This window comes from Haplochromis burtoni, unplaced genomic scaffold, assembly GCF_018398535.1.
Source record: "Haplochromis burtoni strain Fernald_Lab_line unplaced genomic scaffold, NCSU_Asbu1 Contig_655, whole genome shotgun sequence".
Taxonomy (NCBI): domain Eukaryota; kingdom Metazoa; phylum Chordata; class Actinopteri; order Cichliformes; family Cichlidae; genus Haplochromis; species Haplochromis burtoni.
Window position 1 is genome coordinate 43,533 of NW_024583016.1, and position 24,140 is coordinate 67,672.

The following is a 24,140-nucleotide window of genomic DNA, read 5'->3' on the forward strand; positions in this document are numbered from 1 at the left end:
AAAACTGCATCTACAAATTGTGGAACGACTTCAGAATAATGCAGAGAATCAATATTGGATGGCTGTGGGTTTGGCAGTACTGCATTAAAAACGAGCATTGATCTTTGTCCCCGTCTGGTGGAAACTAGTTCCTCTGCCCTTGCTCCTTGATGGCTGGAAGTATCATTTACTTACTTAGACTTATTCGTCACGATCACATGACTCTGGTCTTGCAGAGAGAGCAATGCGTCCTCCGGAGTTGCGAGGGGCGCTCTTGTTTCTGTCAGAGAACGGAAGTGAGCTACACTCAGTAAGCTTGGGTTACGGCAGCTTCTGCAACCTGTGTCAAAACATTCTTCTGTCAAGTGATGACCATGTGACAGCAATTAAACTTCCGTTAAAATTATTTCCTGTGAAAATAAAAGCACTGAAAACGCAAACAAACGACTACCATTCAAGAAATAGTTTTATAAGTGTACTTTATTTTCTTTTATATATGTATTTTCTTCCCATCACTACCCATCCGTAAAACGTTGGGGTTTTTTGGTATAGCTTACTCATTTGATTCAACTTATTGTTGTTTGTTCAAAAATATCATATAAATCGTTTTTGAATTAAATATATCATTATAATGTAATTTATTACTATAGAATACTTGGCATGACTCAGTCCCTGCGATCAACATAATACTTGTAATTGTTTCGCGAACATGAAAAAAAATGCACTTTTCGTTTTTTAAGGGCTAATTACTTAAAAAATAAAATAAAATGAAATGAAAAAATAAATGACAAACGTAATAACCCTTATTTTGAAATTATCCATACCGGAACGTGAAAGATTATTACTGCGGGACAAGTTTGTACGGAACTAAACGCCACAGTTAGCTATTAATTTGCTCTTAAAATATGTTTCTTTAGAGCACGTATGTATAAATTCAGATAATTTGAAAGAAAAAGATTTAATTATTTGAAGAAATCTGTGGGAAAAATAAGTACTTGCAGTAGAATTTATGTTAAAAGTTGGAACCGGTGTAACGAGGATTTGTGTCGAATAGACGAAAGATGATCTAAGGTAGGGAAACGTCTGCTTATTTCACGACACGTTTCCAGAATTAAAATAATGTCGGTTTACATTTGCGCATGTGCGCGCCACAAGAGCAGGCCTAAATATAAGACTACGTTTTTTTATTACAAACCTCTCGGCATTTACTTTTTATTTTTTTATTTTTATACTTGTCAGTGAACTAATTGATTAACAGTAACTAAATGTTAATTGCTTGTTTTAAATAAACCACCGCCAAAAAGCCAAAGTGAGTCAACACATTTTTGACAGAATACCAGTTATTTAATCATACGCACCAAGAAAGAGAGAAAATTCATATTTAGTTCATAATTGACAGACCATTGTGAACTTGCCATTTAAATTTACAGTATTTAATGAAACATTTTAACTTACTATTGTTCAGTATGTACCTGCATTTTCTTGGATATCATTTATTACAACAAAACGTTATCATGTACTCATATTTTCCTATAGTGATGTCTTTAATTGACTTCTTCTGTCCAAAATACAGACCAAAAATTGATTTCAATTGATTTGTCATCACAGAAGGCAAAGCTTGTAATTGCAATAATATTTTGTGATTGTTAAAGTTTTAAATCACCTTTCTTAACCTCTCTGTCTTTGTTTCCCACTTTTCCACCTGCAGATGCCCTCTTATGCCTTTCTGGATTGTTTGGAGCATTATTTACTGACAGGAAAGTTTCAAGTAAATACATCAAAAAGCTGGAAAAAGCTTCTCTCTAAAGATAGCAAAAAGTTTACATACAAAGGTACAGTAGATGTTACACACACAAAAACAGTTCTCAATGTTTGGCAGCATCAAACAAAATGTTTGTATGGTGTTGAAGAGACATTAATTGAAGTTTAGCCAGCGCTGTGACCCTGTGCTCAGTTTGGTGTAATACCTATATTGACCACAAGATGGTGCTTTGCTGCGAGAACTACTACTACTACTGTTGTGACTAAAATTTATATATAATTCATTGTGCTACATTTAGGTGGAAGTAAAATTTCTGATATGTTTTTAGATCATTTTAAGTTGAAATTTTGAATAGCTAGTTAAATATTAAAATGTATGGATTGAAAACCATTGAACCATTGCCACAAAAGTTGTTCCAGTAACGTCACATCTTCAGAATCTATGAATTACCCAATGTTCATACACCCATGAACATTTTGTAGATCACCTGGATAATGCATGAGAGAAAGCACTGCACTGAATATAGCCTTTCAGTCACTTATTAGGAATGTTGCTGAATGCTCAAACCTCCAGATGGCTGTTTGTGGCGGTCTTATCGAGGCCGCCTCCTCCGTGTCGTTAGGAGTGACGAAGAAATACGTGAGATCCTGATACAATACCACAATAACAACAACCATGCGCGCCGGGAACGGGCAGTAAGGGAAATAATGGTGAGTTTAAATGAGGTGTGTTCTTTAAGTCACCAAAATGGTTCAAATTAAGGCTATTCATAGAAAAGTGTTTTAAATCTTGTCCATCCAGCTGATGTATTACTGGGTTGGAGTGACTGCGGCCGTGAAGAACTGGATAAAGGCTTGTGACGTTTGCCAGAATCAACCTACTAAAGAGCTAGCTAATCTGCGCGTCCAGTTTTGCCTGGTTTATGGTTGTGATTCTTCCAGTTACATACACCCTGAGACCACCTTCCACAGGTCAGGTTTACATGTTTTTTTTATTTGTTTGTTTGCTTTAAGTTAAAAACAACAAAAAAAGCCTTTTTTTTTTTTTCTTGGTAAAGTTTGTTCTGATTATCAGCCAAAAATATTGTGTTCTTGATGCTTGGTGTTACACACTGGGCCCAATTGTCTCAGATCTAAAACAAAAAAATTGTATTTTGCACAAAGAATGATTGAATAACTAAAACAGAACTTACCATTCATGTTGTAATAATATGTGAATGACAGGTTGCCATAATTTGCCGTAATTTGTGTTATGTGTGTATAAATTGACAAATAAGAACTTTTTCCAGTCAATACACATTTTAAAGATATGAAGATGTGAGAGAGATCTAGAGATAAAGTCAGCCAGAAGAGGTCAGATTTCAGGCAGTTCTTTTCATATGTAATGTTTTAACCGCGGGGAGGATTTTAATTTCCCAAGAGACATGGTATTAAGCATGCTAAGAAAATAACTGATTTGTTTGGCACTTTTTAAATTACAAGCAGAGATAGCAGAGGGCTAATAAAGCTTACTTAGAACTATAGTGGACCTTAAATGGAGCCTTGTGGTACACCACAGGCAGACTTAGCTTTTGTTCAGCTTTCTCTGTAAGTTCTCCAAAGCAAAACTGGCCTTTGTGCATCTGCAGGTTTCCAAAGGACCCCGAGCAGCGGCAGAAATGGCTGACAGTTGCGCAGAGGGATGAAGGCTCGCTGCGCTCAAACTCCTACATCTGCTCCCGACACTTTGACCCATCCTGCTATACCCTGAATGAGGACGGTCAGCCGACACTATCATCAGATGCTGTACCCAGCATCATGCCCGATGAGGAGGTGACACAAAAGACTGAGAGCACATTAAAAACATGTCAATTGTAATTAGCAAGTCTGCGGATTTACTTTTGGGGTTTTTTTTTTACTCACTTCATTCTTCTTAGTGTTTGGACCTGCATATTTACTCATTTCATTACAAAATTTGCAGTGCTTTCAGAAACTTTAACAGAATTAGGCAATAGTGCTTTTTTCCCATCCAGTCCTGCAGAAGCGTACTAAGAGTGTGGACTTGAGTTAGTTCTCAGAGCTGATCAGGTAAACCTATGTGCCTTTCAGGTGCCCATTCCTTCAGATGAGGAAGTCCTGCTTTCCAACACGCTGGAAGACCTCATCTCTGCAGCTGCTGCTAATACCGAAACCGAAACGCCCCCTCATCCAGCCACTGATCAGTCGGAAACCCCTATGGAGCTGCAGGAACACCAGTACTGCTCGTCAGCTCCAGACTCCACCGCAGTCCAGACAGTGAAGGAGCACACAAGGAGGAAGACTGTCATTGAGCCAACTTTCACCACGTACAACCATGTCGTCAGGTATGTGTTTGATGACACGAAAACTTCACACCCATGTGACGCATGTTCGTTTAAATTAGCATGTTTTCTTTTGCATACTTTAGATATCTGAGCCACAGGATTTTACCAACGCAAAGCAAGAAAAATAGAAGTGCCTTAAAAAGGATGGCCAAGCGCTTTGGCCTAATAGGTGAGTGGAAAGGGTTTTAAACACAACAAGCAATACTCATTTTTATTTGACTGCTTCAGTGCTCTAAAGGAACACATTAAATCATTTATAAAGGTGCTGAAATGTTCATAGTCAAACTTTAGAAATATGTCTTTTCTTTTTAAGATGGAGTGCTGATGTACACACGGGCTTCTCGACCTCTCAGCGTGCCACGCAGCAGAGAGGAGGTAATTGCTAGCTTACAGATTTCAAATGAAGACCTTTTGTGCTGGTGGTCAGTGGTCAGCGGAGGAAACACTTTGTTTTATGACAGTTTACGCCTTATTATAACACATCTAGACGTGTTAATTTCAGAGACTAAACACAACTGGTTAAAACCATCAACTAATCTGTATCTTTACATCACTGAGGAGAGGATAATGGCATCTTAAAACTCTTTAAAAAATACTTTAAGGAGAAGAGATTTTCACTTTAAGTACAGGTTATATTCTTTATTTAGTTCTTGCAGAAGCTAACAACAATGAAAATTCGTTCAGCAGTTATAAATGGAATCAAACAAAACAATCAGCCATTAATTTCATCTGACCCTCATCACTTCATCTGCTGCTCTTCTCATGACCCTCTGAGATTGTGTGAGCTGGCAGGTCCCCGTTTTCTGCAGGTTGTGGTCCTGTATGGGCCAGCTCCGACTCATAGTCAGACCACATCAGGATCCTCTTCAGTTTGCGTTGACAACGCCACCATCTACCTGCTCAATCGTGTCTGCACCCATCCGTACTAGCCAGCGAGCACTGCGAGGGTCATGTTTTTTAACTTTTCCAGTGCATTCAACCCCATGAGGCCAAACCTCCTGGGTGACATGCTGACAATGATGCAGGTGGATGCTTCTCTGGTGTCTAAGAGGCAGATGTTGTCCAGGATAAAGACAATGCTGGACAATCAGTGTTGGGAAGGTTACTTTTAAAATGTATTCCATTACAGAATACAGAATACATGCCCCAAAATGTATTCTGTAACGTATTCCGTTACGTTACTCAATGACAGTAACGTATTCTGAATACTTCGGATTACTTAACATATTATCATGCTTTTTACAACAACGTGAATGTACTATTGCTGTGTGATTTATTACTGTTACTGAAGGTCCGCGGCTCCAAACCGTAGTAAAGGGACCTCTGAATAATATGGGTTCGTGTCGGGCTCGTAGCCGAAAAATAGCTCTACTTTGTTGTGTGGGTCAACTCTGCTTGCGAGAGACAGAGAGAGGCGTTGAAAGGCTGCTCCAACGGAACTTATTGTTTCGGAAAACATGAACAAAGCGTACAGAGTTTTAATAGCTTACTTACAACTGGGCTCGTCAGGCACTCTTCTTGGCTGCAGTGGTTATTATTATATTTACATGCTTCCAGCTCCCGTTTTTCCTCGATGACAACTCGTACCTTTCCACTTCACTTTTTCTCCCACCTCGCACTCACAGACACATAACGAGTATGGCAGTCCATTCTCCCTGCAGCACGGACTACACTGCCCATGATGCTACATTCTGCATTTTGAGCACAACAAAAAGCCGCTCTCTCACTCAGGAAACACGCAGAGCGAGAGGGTCACCCTGTAACCATAGCAACCACAACGCTGCCGCCTGGAACTACTGTCAAACAAAACCGAAACAGTCCTGACCCGCCACAATATGAAACAGGAAAGTACCGCCATGTAATCCATTTATTTCAACAAAGTAACTGTATTCTGAATACCACCTTTTTAAACGGTACCTGTAACGGAATACAGTTACTCATATTTTGTATTTTAAATACGTAACGGCGGTACATGTATTCCGTTACTCCCCAACACTGTGGACAATACCTCCCACCCACTCCATGACGTGCTGGCTGGAACACATTCAGTGAGAGACTGAGATTACCAAAAAGCACCACTGAACGACACAGGAAATCATTCCTGCCTGTGGCCATCTCCCTGTACAACTCCTCCATCTAATACACTGTAAACACTGCAATAGTTACACTCTTTTTGCACATGCTCTTTTCTACTCTGTAATATTCTTGTGAGTTATTGATATTTATTTATAATGATCTCTGTTACTTCTTGATATTTATAATTGAGTGATTTGTATATATTAGCGCTATCTTTTTAAATTAGTAAAATCTGTAACATACTGTATTGTTTAAATGGCTTAGTCTGTTACTGTTACTGCCTTGGAGCAACCGTAACCCACATAATTTCCTCGGGGATTAATAAAGTATTCTGATTCTGTATGGGCCACTTGGTTCTGTCACCTTTGCACCTGGAGCACTACACCAATGTCCTTTTTGCAGTGAGCATTAAGGTGTCTTCGTGTTGTTGGAGGAAGCCTCCTAAGAGCTCCAAAATCCAGGATTTTTTAAATACTGTTAACATCTCTATTTGCACATCTTTCCTCAGCCCATGCCTCAACTATTACTCAGACTGACATTGCATGATCACATAAGTCTTATGTGATCTGTAATTTGCATAATGGTCTTACAAATACTATTAAATATCCAACCATGCTTTGCTAACCAACTGTGCTTCCTTTTGATCCCAGGTAAACTCAATCCTGCGAGAGTTTCATGACAGCAAGGGCCACTATGGTCAGGGGGTCTGCCAGCAAGAAATTTCAAAGCACTTCCACTGGGGCAGCATGACTCGAGACCTGGCTAGTTGGATCGCCAACTGCCAAACCTGCCTTAACAGAACCAAGAGGAAGTGGATGCGCTGCAGTGTTCTTGGGTGCACAAACTGTTGTGGACCAGTAGAGAGACGCCTGGGCCTCACCTTCCACAAGTATGAATCGTTTTTTCTTGATTGTTTGCTGCTTATACTATAAAGTAAACAGAGAAACACAGAATTAATTAATGAAAAAATAATAGTCCTAAAACCTTTAGGACTTCTGCGATAAAACATACGGTGTTCGCTCCTGTTCTGGTGAGAGTTTAGTGTGCAGATTATGCTTTATTTTTGCTCATTTCTGTTATTTTATCATGAATGTGATGTCACAAAGGCAGATGTTATCCCTCTAAGTTAAAAGATCAGGCGTTTAAGCTAACTGCTGGGTCAGCAATGTTTTTATTTCATACTTATATGTTGAGCTGTTTTTTTTAAATAGGTTTATCTGCTACAGCTAAAGTACATGCACAGAGTATACAGAGTTTTGCTTATGTTTATACCAAGTGCATTTGGAAGATGGTCGATCAGAAAATTAAACTGGGTTTTAGAGAAGTTGTTATTGATAAGCTGCTGCTTTTGTTTTAGCTATAAGATGAACCTGCCCTGAGCCAGAATAAGATAATTTAGTTTGTGTTTTTGAAATTTGAAGCATGGAGAACATAATAGAACCATTTTAACCACTTCTATATCTTACTTTGTTCTTGAAAGGACAAAAAACCCCAATAAATATTAGTTTTTGTGCTATAGGTTTTGGACCATTATACATTAGAAATCAGTAATGGTGCATTTGACTGAATATAATTGGTACACTTAAGAATTGATGTTGCTTTTGCAGCACAAGGATGCCCAAATATTGTTCAGGGAAGGTTTGAAGAGCACAATAGCTTTGAGGTGTTGACTTGGTCTCCAGATTCAATCAATCCAACCAAGCATCTGTGGGATGTGCTGGACAAACAAGTCGGATCCGTGGAGGGCTCACCTTAAAACTTACAGCACTTAAAGGATCTGCTGCTAATATCTTGATGCCAGATACCACAGCACACCTACAGGGACCTAGTGGAGTCCATGCCTTGATGAGCCAGAGCTGTCTTGGCAGCAAAAGGGGTACCAACACTTTGTTAGACAGGTGGTCATATTGTTATGCCTGATCGGTGTACTCTGACAGCTTCTTGGCTACTTAATGCCATACCCCAAATAAGGCTAAAGGCCTGCCCTTAAACCCATATTAATCATGTAGCTGTGACTTCAATGTGCTTTGGTAAAGTGTGCGTACTTCTTCATCATTAATATTTTACCCTAGGTTTCCTCTTCACAATGCAACTCTGTTGGCAAAGTGGTTGAAGGCTACCGGCCGTCCAAACTGGCATCCTCGGCTCCGGTCTTCCATTTGTTCGATACATTTCACTGACGACTGTTTCAGCCATAGTGGGGAGGTCATCACCCTAAATCCAGATGCTGTGCCTGCACTCTCGGTCCACACGGACTCCGCAGTGAGCATCACAGTTACTTAGTATTATTAATGCAACAGTGTCACAATTCTAATAACTGATCTGTTTCCTCCAAAGGTCCCATCCAGAGGGGCGAGCCAGTCTGCGGTGGGGGAGGAGGTATGTTTTAGATTTGTCAGGTTGACAAAATTTTATTTGCTGCAGAGATTCATGAACCATATGTATTTACATGATCTACGTCTCTGTGTTAGCAGGCCATTTTTGCCAAGTACGATGCTGTGGAGCTCTACCTTACCAAACGCACTTACCCACCTGGACTGAACTATGTAGAAAAGAACACCTTTAGGAGGTTCTGCAAGAAGTTTGCCATTAAAGGTTCGTACAAATCTGTGTGTTCAAAACTCCTAAAAACAAAATACTAATAATGCCTGTGTAGTGCATTTTCCATGATAAAACACAGGCATGCAGGTATGCATAACAAAGGAGTTTTAATTTCAATATTATTTAGGAAAAGAATGTAAATATTTTATACTATGCACTGCTGGGAACACAAACTTTAAAAAGGGTGGTGGGAAAAAACTCCTTAATAAAAATAGAACCCATTATGCTAATGTACAGCTTCAGATTTCTGTTCTTCATCTTTGTATGAGTCATATTTTAAATTAGAGCCCTGCGACAGACTGGCGACCTGTCCAGGGTGTACCCCGCCTCTCGCCCCATGACAGCTGGGATAGGCTCCAGCTCCAGCAAAAATCCAAAATAATGATACAATATACACAATGGCACTTGTGCCTCTGCTCAAACATAACTGGAAAGACAAAGGTGTCAATTAGTGTGTTTCACACTGTGCTGTAACATTTACCCTACCACTGCTTTCCCAGACGGTGTTCTTCATACGGTGAAGGGAGACCAAATGCGTTTGGTTCTGAGGAACAGGCAGCAGGTTGAAACCGCGCTGGTGGACTATCACAACGAGCTCAACCACCTCGACGTCAACAAGTGTCTCAGACTGCTGAATGAGAGGTTTCCCCTCGCGCTGTTTCTCGTTAGTGACACGTTTCAGTCAGAATCATCAACACGGTCTCAGGTTTTGAACTTTCTTACAGATACTTCTGGAGAACCATGAGGCCTGATGTTGTGCAGTGGATCAACAACTGCTCTCAGTGCAGCATGAAGAAGACGAAGAAACCGAATCACCAAGCAGAGGCGAGAGGTTTAGCGGTTCAGACATCAGCTCAACTACAGGAACTGACATCTCACGACTTAGACAGGTAATTTCTATCTTAGTATCTAAAAGTACTAGTGAACTGTTGATATGGTTTCCCCATTTTTATGTCTAATATCTACCTGCTCTTCTCTCTCTGTCTGCATGTTGGCAGTGCGAATGATGAGGATACTGATAGTGATGGTGATGCAGAGGAGCAGCTGACAGTGAATTCCAAGGACACAGTGGTGGGTTTGCCAAAGCTTTAGCTCCTTGAACCACCTTTTGCTGCAATTACAGCTGCCAGTCTTTTAGGTTTGTCTCTACCAGCTTTGCACATCTAGAGACTGAAACTCTTGCCCATTCTTCTTTGCAAAACAGCTCCAGCTCAGTCAGATTAGATGGACAGCGTTTGTGAACAGCAGTTTTCAGATCAGATTCTGGATTGGATTTAGATCTGGACTTTGACTGGGCCGTTCTAACACATGGATATGTTTTGTTTTAAACCATTCCATTGTTGCCCTGGCTTTATGTTTAGGGTCGTTGTCCTGCTGGAAGGGGAACCTCCGCCCCAGTCTCAAGTCTTTTGCAGACTCCAAGAGGTTTTCTTCCAAGACTGCCCTGTATTTGGCTCCATCCATCTTCCCATCAACTCTGACCAGCTTCCCTGTCCCTGCTGAAGAGAAGCCCCCCCAGAGCATGATGCTGCCACCACCATATCTGACAGTGGGGATGGTGTGTTCAGAGTGATGTGCAGTGTTAGTTTTCTGCCACACATAGCATTTTGCATTTTGGCCAAAAAGTTCCATTTTGGTCTCATCTGACCAGAGCAGCTTCTTCCACATGTTTGCTGTGTCCCCCACATGGCTTGTGGCAAACTGCAAACGGGACTTCCTATGAATTTCTGTTAACAATGGCTTTCTTCTTGCCACTCTTCCATAAAGGCCAACTTTGTGCAGTGCACGACTAATAGCTGTCCTATGGACAGATTCCCCCACCTGAGCTGTAGATCTCTGCAGCTCGTCCAGAGTCACCATGGGCCTCTTGGCTGCATTTCTGATCAGCGCTCTCCTTGTTCGGCCTGTGAGTTTAGGTGGACGGCCTTGTCTTGGTAGGTTTACAGTTGTGCCATACTCCTTCCATTTCTGAATGATCGCTTGAACAGCCCTCCGTGGGATGTTCAAGGCTTGGGAAATCTTTTTGTAGCCTAAGCCTGCTTTAAATTTCTCAGTAACTTTATCCCTGACCTGTCTGGTGTCTAAATCCAATCCAGAATCTGTGGCAAGATCTGAAAACTGCTGTTCACAAACGCTGTCCATCTAATCTGACTGAGCTGGAGCTGTTTTGCAAAGAAGAATGGGCAAGAGTTTCAGTCTCTAGATGTGCAAAGCTGGTAGAGACAAACCTAAAAGATTGGCAGCTGTAATTGCAGCAAAAGGTGGTTCTACAAAGTATTGACTTAGGGGGCCAAATAATTACGCACACCCCACTTTGCAGTTATTTATTTGTAAAAAATGTTTGGAATCATGTATGATTTTCGTTCCACTTCTCACGTGTGCACCACTTTGTGTTGGTCTTTCGCGTGGAATTCCAATAAAACTGATTCATGTTTGTGGCTGTAATGTGACAAAATGTGGAAAAGTTCAAGGGGGCCGAATACTTTTGCAAGCCACTCTATTTATGGTGGTTGATTTTTTTGTGTGTTTATTTCAACATCCATTTGGATATTGGTAGCTTTTGGGTCCAAAAAAACACAACAACACAGTGGCAGTCAAAATGCTCATATAGGAAGCAATTTCGTGACATCATCAGTCTCCTATGCCTGGTACAAACATTTTTATTAAAAAAAAAGAAGAAAAATAATCTGTCAGCTTGTCTTGGGATCCAAGTTTTTCTTGTGTTGGAGCTGTTCAGTTGTTGGGCTGCTTCAAGCTAATTGGCCTTTCCATCCAGCAATCACTGGATAAAAATCAGAAACCTCATAAAAGATGAGTACGGCACTCAAAAATCTTGATTTGATAATTCTGCAGCAGTTCGTTGAAGAAATTCTAGAGGAAAAAGAAGCTGTTCTAAAAATCTCAGACAAGATCAAATCTGTCGCTGGTCAGCTTTTCTGAAAATCTTGTGAATGTGATAACTTAAGAACGAGCCAGCGTAGGATTTTGAAATTGATACCATTGGTGTATCTGCTAGGAGGCTGAGGGCTAGCACTGGCAGCTGGCAGTATTTTTTAATTAAGATTAGACAGATGATTCTATGCATGCACATTTTATGAAACAGAAGTTACTTAGATACCAGAGCTCAGATAAATGGCTGCAGGTAGCACGAGTTGTTTCTAGAAGAACGAAACAGTAACAGTTCAGCCTCTAGTAAAGAACTAGCTCATGCTCTGCCACCTCCTTAATTATGTTGTATGTAAGTTGTGAAGTTGAACTGACTTTGTCTCCCATCTCACTTGTAGGATGAACCTTCTTCCAGTTTGTCCTCCCAGACTGAAATTCACGATAATCCTCAGCCCAAAATTCCCATCCTCCTTCACCTGAAAAATCCCATCAACTTACAGCCCAGGTCTCCCAAAATCCCCTCTGTCACAAAGCTCTTGTCTATGAAGAGAATGACTTCTTCGCATTTTGAAATACATAAGGATCCTGAAAGCTCTAAGAAGCAAAAAAGGATAGAGAATCCGATAAATCCCCAGCCAGAGAAGCCTGCGCAGCCTCAAGAACAGGAAAAAACAAGTAGCCCTCTGGGCAACAATGGGACACAACACTGCATCCAAGCACAGCTTGTTTTAGAGCAGCATGCTCCACTGCAGCACATTCAGGCTCCAAGTCAAAAAAGTCCTCCAGAGGCACATCTGTCAACACAAATCCAAAGTCATTGCAGTGTCCAGCGCACAGTGAAGAAGAAAAGAGGCCCAGAGGCAGATTCTTCAGCTAAATGGAGCTCTAGCAGTGGTCTGGAGCCTGTGATGGCCCTGAGCACCAAACCCTGGCCTGTCTTTACCATCGGTAGCTCTGCTGTGGAAAAAACTGCAAAACCCTCGCCTAATGCTGACAGGTGCAGTACAAAATATCAGTCTTTTTATACCTATTTTCATTATTTCATATTCTGATTTTGCTGGCAGGTGGTGTTTGTCAGTGGTTTAATGGGTTTGTCGTCTGTTTTTGTGTGTCCGAGCAGCTCAGCTGTTTTTTATAGGCCCATCAGGCTTCAGGCCCGAACTGTCATTCAGCAGTGTAGTCACGCAAAGATTAAGCTCAAACCTGCTGTGGATGGAGCAGATGCTCAGTGGGCAGAGGTGGGTGCGTTTGTTTTTCAATGTATTTTATTTAATTAAGTATTTGTCTTGTCGTGGAAATGTAATAATCATGTCCTGCTGCCCCCTGCTTTGGATTTTGGTGTACTTTTATCATACATTTGATTAATACAGTACGTTATATTTTGTGTGATGGTTTATTAACAGTTACTGGATTAATTTAATCAGTTCTCATAAAACTACTGTATTTAAATCAGTCTAGTCACACACTGTTCGGTGAGTATAACCCAATCGCGTGTGGATATTGAGGTTTATGACTACTCAAACCTTTTCCATGTTCAGAAAGGATATACAGTGTAACAGGCTGAAGGACGAGGCATAATGTGGCACTTTATTCTCATAATTAATGAAATGTAAATGCTTACTTGAGGTTAACAAAACATTAATGCGTGAGACTTTCTCTGTTTTTATGTGCGATCCTGTAAAGTACCCAATTAATTATTATTGTTTCCATGCTGTGCCTCCTTCTCCTTAGATTCAGCAGGGATTGGTTGTCTATGTGTGTTTCTTTCATGGAGCCACTGAAGATGTGACAAATGAGATGGGTGAGTTACTGCTGCACATGTTAGCTGACTCACAGTAGCTAATAACCAGAAAACGGTAATAGCAGCTTAGACAAATGAATTTAAATTAACTACTGAAAGTTGCTCACCTTAAATTTTTTAGAGATCCAGAAATTGGTCTTTGAGCCAAAGTGGGGGGAAAAAAAAGTGTCAAACAGCACTTTGAAAAAACCCCCACAAAACATGTAAAAGTTATCCAAACAACTCAAACACAGTATGTACGCTCACTGCTCTTATCAGCTAAGAAAAGGAAACTCGGGCTACAGTTCACACAGGCTGATCAAATTTAGACAACAGAAGACTGTAAAAGCATTGCCTGGTCTGATGAGTTTTTCTGCTGTGACATTCTGACAGTAAACAACATGAAAGTGTGGATCCTGCAGGTTGGTGTGGGTGGTGCATGCGTGAGTGTAGGATATTTATCTTGGCACACTCTGAGCTGCTTGGTACCAACTGAGTGTTGTTTAAACACCACAGCCAACCTGAGTATTATTGTTGACCATGTCCATCCTTTAGTGATCACGCTTTACTCATCACCTGATGAGTAAAGCGTGATCATGTGCGATTGTGTTATGTCACAAAGCTCGGATCATCTTAAATTGGTATCTTGAACATAGCATTGAGTTCATTGGATGAGGTGGAACTGGAGATTCATGTTATGGATCAGCTGCAGCTGTGTGATGCTTGCATGCAAATATGAACCAAAATCTGTGAGGAATGTTTCCAGCACCTTCCTGAATTTATGCTAAGAATTAATCCAGGTCTGAAGGCAAAGGGGGATCCAAGCAAGGTGGACATAATATGAATTTAAGGGGTAATCTTATGTTAACAGGATGATAAATTTATGTATAACTAAACGTAACAGTCAAACAGATTTCCATCTTGTGGCCTAAGGCTTTGTCCGTTTTCCACCGTGTCCTCAACAGCCAACACTCTGATGACTACCAGGCTTTTCCGGAAACATTCCGGGCATTGTGTGTCCCTCCTGGATCTTCCTGGAAGTATTTTATTTGTCCCCCAAGACTCCCTGCTTGGGAAGCCAGCACCCAACAGAAGGATGCAGTACAAGGGTGGATGTGAGCTGTGGTGGGGTGCTCAGCTCTTCTCAAGTCTGGTCTCCGCCTGCAGAGAACTCATGACAGGTTCAGCGAAGTGCACAAATGCAGGTGTAAAGGTAGAACATGGACTCTATGGACGGAAACAAGAAATCGCCCTGAACTCTGTGGAGCCGCAATCTGTGCTCCTGGAGTTCTGAGGTACATCTTAACATCAGTGTGGGACATTCAGTACTTCATCTGGGCTTTCTTCCATCCCTCATGTAAAGGTTAAACTAGTGTTGTGGAATTTTCCTGTTAATAAAATCTGCAACAAGGTCAGCTGTGGTCAAGCTATTTTAATTACTGCATGAAGGAGAGACAACACATCAAATATCACAGTTCTGCAGAATCTTGACTAAAATACTCAAAACAGTTGGAAGTTCTATATCAATTTTTTAGGACTCTTCCATATTGTATAAATCACAGGAAAAAAAATGTTCTAATGAATTTTTATTCATCCATAAAAGTAAAACACTCAGCAAAGAAATGTAACATTAACCCTGTTGAACAAAGGAGTTTTTAAAACGAACCCTTCTGCATTTCTTGCTACATTCAAATTGTAAAGCTAAAAAAAATAAAATAAAAATCTGCAGACATTTAGAAAAATGTTGCTCTTCAGAAATAACTGTAGGGCTTGTTGAAAAGCAATAAATGAATAAGAAATAATTAGCTTACACAACCTGAAAGCTCAAATATTGCAATGATCAATTTGAAATCAAAAAAATTAAGTCACCTGGACGTAACAATAATGGACGTAACAATAATGCGTTTTTGCAGTAACACAGAAGCCGTTTCTGGTCCTGACATTTCATTGTAATGGTTTCAAAACAAAAATATTTTGACCACTAGACAACTTTGATCCTGAGGTTTTTGTCCTCTTACCCAGTTTAATTTTTTCTGTCAAGGACACAAAGATCTAAGTTATTAAAATAATGAACCTATTTTAGAGTCTTTTCAGCTCTTCAAACTATCTTTAATTTTTCATCCAGAAAGCAAAACTCAGATGACCCAACAGCTAAACGTTTGCCTCTGACAGATGTGTCAGACACACAGGCTGATCCCAGCACAACTCTGTTTAAGAAAGAACCTTTTAAGGAGTTTTCAACGTAAACTGCCTTCTCAAAACATGACTTGCTGCTACTGTTCTTCATGTGTTACATTACGTAAACAGTACTGTCAGATCTTACAGAACAAAACAGGCTACTTGAATCAGTCACTTTGGGAACTGGAATAAACTGACAGATCTGATTATTTAAGAGCTTCTTATGTCTTTAAAGACCATGCCTGAGCATGTAAGGCATCGTTTAACAATGCACATAACTAACGTATTTTGTTTGTGGGTTGCACCATTTTACAAACCAGCCAGACATAACATGATGCAACTGCTACTCTGCTCTTCTGTTTGTTGCCAAAAAAAAAAAAAAAAGTGTCACATTTCGGCCTATTTATTAGCTTTATGACCGAGAAGACCTTCAGTACTCCTGATCCATGGCTGCCTTCATATGCCTTCAGACAACGGGTGGCTCTTACCTCAGGTCTTCTTGACACTGCTCATTCTGATGCAGTGCTTTTGGGAAGAAAAATAACTTAATTCCCACATTTCTGCCTCGCACCCGTTCAGTCTCCTTCCCACACACAGTCACATTCACGCAGTGGGTTCCTTTGCCGCATCGTTGTTATGACCGTGATCCTGTTCTCAGACAGCTCCTGCAGCTCACTGATCAGCTCCTGCACAGATGGGCTCGGCCAAGGGTGCCCGTTGAGGTAATCTCGGAGGATGAACGAACGCTCCACGATCAGCTCCAGCCGCACCAGGTGTCGCAGCTTGTGGAGGCTCAGCAGGTCTTTCTCTGGTTCCCGGCGGAAAAATCTGCAGGAAACAGGACAGGACTCGTTAACGTACCTCAAGAGCAGGTTCACAATATCTTATAGGACTGTAGTAAGGTCATTTTCTTGTTTGCTTGTTGAAACGTCTTTAAACAGTAAATGGACTGGTACTTAAATAGCACCTTTCTTCTCCAGCTGAGAACTCAAAGCTCTCATTCACCCAATCGAACACACACACATCCATACAAGTGCTTTTCTATGCCCAGGCGCCTTAATCCAACATCTCTTACACACGCACACATCCTGATTAAGGCATCAAAGCAACTCATGGTTCAGATTCTTGCCCAATGGAAATCTGACCACTGACTTTCTGATTGGAAGACAATCCACATCCTGAGCCACTGCCACCCTCATTTACTTATTAATAGGTCTATTGTAGGTCTTTGGGTCATGTGGACCTCATACCCTGTTATACAGATACTAAAAAAAAAAAAGAAAAAGAAGGCCTGCAGCTTTAAAAAACAAAAAACAAAACAGGAAACAATTTTTTCCAGGAAAAAACAAACAAACTTATAGTTAATTTAAAATAGCTGATGCCAACTGAGCAGTTGTAGGGGGGACTTCCCGATGGACACAAGAAACAACTTGCACAAATCAAACTGCCACATCCGATCACCACTGAACGGACTAAGATTTCATCATGTATGGATGCTTTAGTGCCCTGTATATTTTGAGGCAGGTTATATAGAAGAGAAGTGCACATTTAAACAATCAGCATTTCTTAAATGACTGATTAATGCTTATTTTCATTTTTAATTAACAGTAGTTTGTGGAGACCTCTTCACTGGGATTTTATCCAAATCTTCCCTTACTTAGATCATTACATTTCTTGAAACATAATTTTATTACAGGGATTAGACATTTTAAAAAAACAAAAAGAACAAACTGTTCATTCACTGCAGAAAGCTGTCCCCACAGATTAGTTCCCTGCAAAATCTTGAAATGACCAAATTTATCCAAAGAATTTTGGGTAACCCAAATTTTCATTATCTGATGGGATAATCTGTTAGTTGAAAATGAATCTAAAATGTTTTATAACTGAATACTTGTTTTTAGCCATTCTTAAGGAAAAACCTAATGTTCTCAAATGAGAAGACATTATGCTTTACTTTATGATAAATAATACAGTCTGATCAACATTCTCCTGCTTAGACTGCCAGGCAGAAAAACTAGGATGAACTAAGGCTCACCGTATCCTGAGTGTCTTGAGTTGAGGAAACAGCATAGGGATCCGTCTGCAGAGACTGCCACTGGAGCGGTTCTGTTCAATGTCAAGGTGCTCCAGTCCTGGGACTTTAGGTGCAATAGAGTCCATGTCTTTCAGCGTTATGGCTACTCGCAGCGTCAGCCTGGTCACACTGGGTGGGATGGTGGTGGTATAGGTAGTGAGAGAATTCCCACCTACAAGGACAGAAAGCAGCAAGTTAAGGAGAAACTTGGATTTCGGGCGATCGTGGCTCGAGAGTTGGGAGTTCATCTTGTAGTCGGAAGGTTGTCAGGTCGAGCCCCGGCTCGGACAGTCTTGGTCGTTGTGTCCTTGGGCAAGACACTTCAACTACCGCCTACTGGTGATGGCCAGAGTGGCCGATATGGCAGCCTCGCTTCTGTCAGTCTGCCCCAGGGCAGCTGTGGCTACAACTGTAGCTTGCCTCCACCAGTGTGTGAATGTGAGAGTGAATGAATAGTGGAATTGTAAAGCGCTTTGAGGGTCTCGAAAAGCTATATAAATGCAATCCATTATTATTATTATTATTATTATTTCCCCAGCCTGAGGCTCAGTTCTGCTTTGAAAACCAGGAATTAAGATGCACTGACATTGCCAAATAAACTGCATATAACGATGCAGAAAGATGCTTTTTAAACCTGCGCAAAAAATATTAGTTGCCTAACAATTATGCAGTTGTCCCAGACCAACTAAAAGAAACCCACACAAACTGCAGAACAGCAGAGTTACTCACCAATGATAGTGAGAGATTTTAAGTGTTGCAGAGGACTCAGCCAGGCCTGCAGGCGACACTCAACGCCCTCTCTGATGTACCTGTACCTGACGGCCAGCGACTCAAGAGAGGTGAGACTTCTCAGCGCATTCTCTGACAGGGTGGTTTCTGGGTAATCCACCAGTTCCAGAGTGGTCAGCACAGGGCCACCGTAGCAGAACACTGCAGGATCAAAAAGTATGTTTATTTCTATATCCTAGCACAGGGGCGTCCAACTCCAGTCCTCGAGAGCTACTGTCCTGCAGCTTTTAGATGCATCCCTACTCCAACACAGGTGAATCAAATGATTGGATTACCTCTTCAGCATGCCATCAAGTTTGGCAAAGTCCTGGTAACAAGCCATTCATTTGATTCAGGTGTGTCAGAACAAGGATGCATCTAAAAGCTACAGGACAGTGGCTCTCAAGGACTGGAGGTGGACACAGACTTTGACCACAGTGCTGCACAGCAAATAAAACCATCTGCAGTTGTAATAGTATAAAACGTTGGGAAAAAGTTGCAGCAATTAAGTAAGAAACAGAACACTGCAGTATGCAGTAAGGGAAACTTGTCTTTAGTCACTATTTGTACATGACCTAATCTGCAGCTTGGCAGCAGAAGTATTTTTCTTTTGTTTAATCATCCCTTTCAGGATATGTTAGTTTGTTGATATAGTGGCACAGCCATCTCATTATGCTGGATACTTTTTAATAAAAGCATTTACACAAACTAATCTGTTTGGCTTCATTCTTCTCCTGGTTCTTACCATTGTTGCTGCGCTCGTCCCTCTGGCCCTCGTTTGGAGACAACGCACACTGCTTAAGCTGATGCAGTGGACAATGAGGCCCACTGTGTCAAATGCAGCACCGAGATACAGTAATACTAGCACAGCAGATTGGCCATATGTATCAAAACTGCGGTGGCTGGAAAACAAATTTCTCCAACACACTAAATTAAGTCTAAAATTTGGATTTTGAGTCATTTTCCTTTCCACTGCCATGTTTAAAACAAGCTGTCCCTGTCACTAAACAAATATTTGAAATTGTCATTTGAGGTAAAGTGAACTGACCAGCAGTAGTTCGTGTGATTAGGCTAGATCGCGGATTGCATTCAAGGTTTGTCTATGTGTAAGAGTGCAGGTGCAAAGCACACTTCTACAAAAAGTTGTTTCAACCTAGACAAATTCCCAGGAACAACTCAGGGCTATGTGGCAACTTCAGCGTCGTCTGTACTGGGATTTGTAATGCTGTAACATAATGTACACTTACAAATAATAGTCATAAACATTATCCTAAACACACTGCATTGTGTTACTGGTGTTGCAAGTTTGCAAATAGGGCATTTTTATGTAATTTACAAGCTAGAGCATGTCTACGTGCAATATTAGAATATTTAAGGTTTGTTAATAGTGACCTCCTGAACCAACGTGCGTTAGGTCTCTTGATGGATGTGAAGGACAGCATAGAAAATCTTGAGGACAATGGCACAGTTCTTGGCTTACCAGCTCTAAAGCCTGGTTTTGATGCTTTCATAGCCTATACCACAGCAGTTTCCCGTTGGATGAGTGACGAGACTCACCTGGTTGGTCCGGGTCCGCTGGGTTGAAATAATCATCTGGCAGGGGCTCCGGCGGCTCCCCTTTCATCCCCCAGGATAGGTGTTTGAGCTTGGTCAGGTTCAGAAGCAGGTTGTGGAAAACACTGCAGGGCACCGGCCTGACCGTGTCCAGCCCGTAGCCCTCTCCCTGCTGGTGGAAGAGCAAGTACCGCAGGTTGACCAGGTGCGACACGCTGTTGATGAACTGCACCGTGTTGGGCAGACGGACGTTGCACACGCTTAACTGAGTCAGCCGCCTCCCCAGCTGGACTGCCAGATTGTGCCCCAGAACCGGCTCGTCCCAGATAGCGTTTCGCACCCCGACACCCCTCAGGTCGGGGAACCTGGAAAGGGCGTCCAAGTATTTCTCCTTATACTGCCGTCCTCCGTCCACAAACACAATGGTGGAGAGTGACGGGAGGAACTTCACGAGGCGTCGCCACTCTTTGCGCCCCAAATGCCGCACCGTTACTCGGGTGAGACTGCGGTAGTTTAAAGTGTCCCAGAAGCCGTACGTATAACGTCGGAGGTCGGACAGCACTACCGTGTAGTCTCTCCACAGAGACGGGTGGTCGACGAGATTCTTTAGGTGCTTGCAGCAGAAGCGGACAGTGTGTTTTTCCTCCGTGTTCAGGTAGCTGAGAACATAGACCCAAACTTCTGGTGGCAAAAGCTGTATCAGTTCCATAGTTAATGTCACTACCCGATCCGTACCGGAAACCCGATCGGTACCCCGCATGCGCGAAAGGTTTCTACTTCTGGTCGTAGCGTTTTACGATAGTTCTGGGTCAGAGTATCTGTTAAGATGTTAAGAATAACAAGTATATCTTAAAATGTTTGCAATAATGAAGCATTTCAGTACAATGTAGACAAAAACGAAAAATAAAAAGATAGTTACGGATCAGGACTCCCCGATCCTTACTGCGCATGTGCAGATGTTTTCTTCTTCTTCTGTTCGTTTAATGGCAGTGTACTCCCCAGTGTACGAGGATACCGCCACCGAGCGAATAAACCCTATTATAAACTGAATTAGCGTCATTACAAACGTGTGTTAAATTTGATTTAGCGATAGTAGAGTGTGTTTATGCTTGTCTGTGAGGAGAGGGTTGTTGGAATAGTGATGATGATGTGCGCTATCACTGTCAATTGTCAGTAAACACTTCATCTGGCTGATGAATCTGCACGTGAGATATTACAAAGTCTGCATTATTAACTCTGTAATTAGGCGCCATTCTTCTTATTTTACGGCGCTGTTGCTCAATCGGGGGACGCTCTCTGTTGAGGAGAAAAGCATGAATTTCTTTGTATACGGATTATCCATTGTTTAAATGTCCCGGGCAGTCGAAGAGGAGGCAGAGCTGTTGAGAAATGCTAGGAGCTAACTGGGCGCTAACCGTATCATTCAAATATATTGAATGTCGCAATGTTGGCAAAGAGAGGAAGTGACGTAAGATTTGCGCATGCGGGGTACCGATCGGGTTTCCGGTACGGATCCGTACCGGAAACCCGAGTTTCAAGTTCTATAGTCTTGCTAAAAAAAAAAAAAAGACTTCTATAAATTATTATTATCATTTCGTTTCAACAGGTATACTGGAAACTGATCTGCAAGCAGAGCTTTAGTCCTCATAATGTTGTATTTGTATGTTGAATGTTGTATTTAGGGGGAAAAAAATCTTTATTTTATGGAAACAGGCCCAAAAAAATGAATGTGGTCGGAAATTCAATAACCGAATTAAAGTCGCTCAACATCACAATCTGGAAAGTTTTTATCAAGGAATTTCATTTATGATGTCTATGTAGTCCTTTATTTTTTGTCCAATGTCTGATATGTCCTTTGAAATTGTTATGCCGTATATATAGTTATATGGCGTTTGTTTTAGTTTTTTTTGTTTGTTTGTTTTTGTATCAACAGCTATATTCACCTTGGGGAAAAACGCGTGAGGCCAAGCAGCCAGACCCAGCTAGGTCTGGATTCTTGGATCCAGAAGTTTCTTCCCTTTCATGGATTATTCATTATAATATTTAGAATTTATTCAGTGTATTATGAGAACTACAAAGATGAGATAATGCTGCAGGTTTCCATTCAGGTTCAGTTGTGCTGCATTGTAGTCACCTGCAGGAAACCAGAGCAAAACAGAAAGAGGCATTATCACCAGTATTTTCATCAGCTGCCTTAATGTTTGACAGATTAGTACTTGTTGTTAAGCTGTATAGAGTACTGCACATGTAGGCTAGATTTGTGAACAATACATCATTAAGAATCATTCAGACTGATTTGAAACCTGAACATTTGAAATAAACTCAGTAAAAAAACCAAACAAAAAAACCCACTGGAACAGCTGGCTTACAGTTTGTGAGTGTCAGCCGAGAATACTGTGAGAATATTTACAGTCCTCTCAGTAATTTATCTTTTTTAAAATTCTGTGTTAATGCAGGCGTTAATACAGGATTGTCAAAGTGTATGCTTCTATTTATTTTAGTGTTGCTCTCCTTAAAAGTGTGGAGAGAGGCAGAAACATGTTGCTGTTTGCAGATCTTTAATAGTCCAATCTGCACAGAAGCTGAAGAAGAGAGAGAGATGAGAGATCGCCTTTATTTGTCAGTTGCAGGTCTTTTGCCCACAACCGAGATGACAGACCTTGCCGACCGTACATACAATACAAACATCACATTGGGGAGACAGGTCAGGCTAGGTAGCGAGGAAAAAAAACATTGAAATGTGGAACACAAAAGGATAATACAGGAATGCACAGGTATCAACATACCATAACACAATAAACACAGACAAGCAACCTGGGAAAGAGTTCCAGTGTGTACATCTGACCTGGGACCGCTGCAATCTTCGACTGCGCCTCCAGCTGACCCGATGTCTACATCATGGGGGAGGTAAGCATTGGAGGTGGCGTTGGATAGGGAGGGTGATGCGTCGGTGAGTGCTTATCAGTATATGTATGTGTGTGCGTGTCCATAGTTCAGCTGAGACAGTGTCCTTCGCCCTGCCAGGCTAAGTAAACAGTCTTCCAGCCAACCCAGGTGGCCTTGTAGGGAATGGGAAGGAACAGACTCAACACAGTCGTCATCAGGGAGTTTTTGTTCGGCTCCAGCCTTGAGCTCCGGCCTTGAGCCCACAGCTGGCGCCGAAGGGGTAGCCGCATTTTGATGGTAATTTTTCTTTTGCAAACAACTCATGAGAATTTCAAGCTGTTTTTAACACTCCGAGTCCAGCATAATGCATAATATTCACAATAAGTGCAGTAACAGTTATTAGTTAGTGACCTGGGAGGCCCGATGACTCTCTAGTTGTAAACAATTATTAGAAGCGAACATGCTTCAGGTCAGTACAGTCAATGAAGTACAGCTAATGTTTGAACTTCAAACAGACTTCCAACTTTGTCTGACATCATAAAATTCAGTGTCTGGTGGGACACTCCCATAGGGCTTAAAATCTCCACCAGTTGCTCTTAGAACTGAAGAAGCTTCTCAGATGAGAGGTGAAACGTCTTGAAGGAAGCTTAAAGATGTCCAGACGCTTTTCTTTCAAAGCTCCTTAGACTACAATGACTGACAGCCTTCTTGACAATTTAGTGTAAAAGTATGTCCTTCGAGCCGGATTTGAACCAGCGACCTAAGGATTTCAGCTACTGCCTCTACAGTCCTCCGCTCTACCAACTGAGCTATCGAAGGCACGTCGATGTTTCGCCTCACACAGGACAGACTGATGGGTTCAGTCAGGGTGAAGTTATCCATGCGTGTGGTTTGGCTAATGAACGCCGGCCTTTACCTGACTGCTCGTCTTTAGCTAATGATGTTTCCTTTTTCCTCCAGCACGTTTGAGGTTTGTGGTGATGACCACGTGACTGATTCAGGAAGTGGTTCTCAGGTTTGGCGTGCGATTCAAATTCTTCTCTTTTCTTGGCAAATCTTTTTTGTGTGATGAAACCAGCAAGAAAGCGGAGATTTCCCCCTCTCTGGGGAGATTTTGAACTGATCTCACCTGATAAGGTATTGTGTAATAAGGTCATTTATTAGTAATTAATCTAAGTAATAAAGTATAAAGTACACAGCGGATCCTGTGTTGTTATTTATTTCTTCCAATTTCTGGTATATTAAAAGGCGAAGT

The 24,140-nt window shown here is 41.4% G+C and overlaps 2 protein-coding genes and 1 non-coding gene across 5 annotated transcripts; 1 reads left to right on the forward strand and 2 right to left on the reverse strand.

The window, feature by feature from the left end:
* The first annotated feature begins 814 nt into the window (after positions 1–814).
* Positions 815–14,731, forward strand: LOC102290505. Of its 3 annotated transcripts, XM_042215086.1 has the most exons (20): positions 815–1,050; positions 1,553–1,595; positions 1,684–1,811; positions 2,315–2,451; positions 2,543–2,712; positions 3,369–3,552; positions 3,829–4,082; positions 4,166–4,251; positions 4,396–4,457; positions 6,809–7,047; positions 8,231–8,420; positions 8,496–8,537; positions 8,630–8,753; positions 9,260–9,401; positions 9,485–9,649; positions 9,758–9,830; positions 12,044–12,642; positions 12,766–12,883; positions 13,377–13,446; positions 14,391–14,731. In XM_042215086.1, the coding sequence occupies exons 3-20, from the start codon at positions 1,688–1,690 to the stop codon at positions 14,717–14,719; spliced, it is 3,108 nt and encodes a 1,035-aa protein (XP_042071020.1). In that variant the 5' UTR covers positions 815–1,050; positions 1,553–1,595; positions 1,684–1,687; the 3' UTR covers positions 14,720–14,731. The 3 variants fall into 3 exon arrangements, with proteins under 3 accessions (XP_042071020.1, XP_005949405.1, XP_005949406.1); XM_005949343.3 differs by lacking the exon at positions 1,553–1,595 and having other exon boundaries at positions 1,688–1,811; XM_005949344.3 differs by lacking the exon at positions 1,553–1,595 and having other exon boundaries at positions 1,688–1,811; positions 8,633–8,753.
* Positions 14,732–14,842: 111 nt separating this feature from the next.
* LOC102291012 lies at positions 14,843–20,931 on the reverse strand. Its single transcript, XM_005949345.3, has 4 exons — positions 20,003–20,931; positions 18,407–18,607; positions 17,639–17,849; positions 14,843–16,431 (listed from the first exon to the last, which is right to left on the reverse strand). The coding sequence occupies exons 1-4, from the start codon at positions 20,757–20,759 to the stop codon at positions 16,179–16,181; spliced, it is 1,422 nt and encodes a 473-aa protein (XP_005949407.1). The 5' UTR covers positions 20,760–20,931; the 3' UTR covers positions 14,843–16,178.
* Positions 20,932–23,617: 2,686 nt separating this feature from the next.
* Positions 23,618–23,704, reverse strand: trnay-gua. Its single transcript is given in 2 exon segments — positions 23,618–23,653; positions 23,668–23,704. It is a non-coding gene; the product is annotated as a tRNA-Tyr (tRNA).
* Positions 23,705–24,140: the final 436 nt, after the last annotated feature.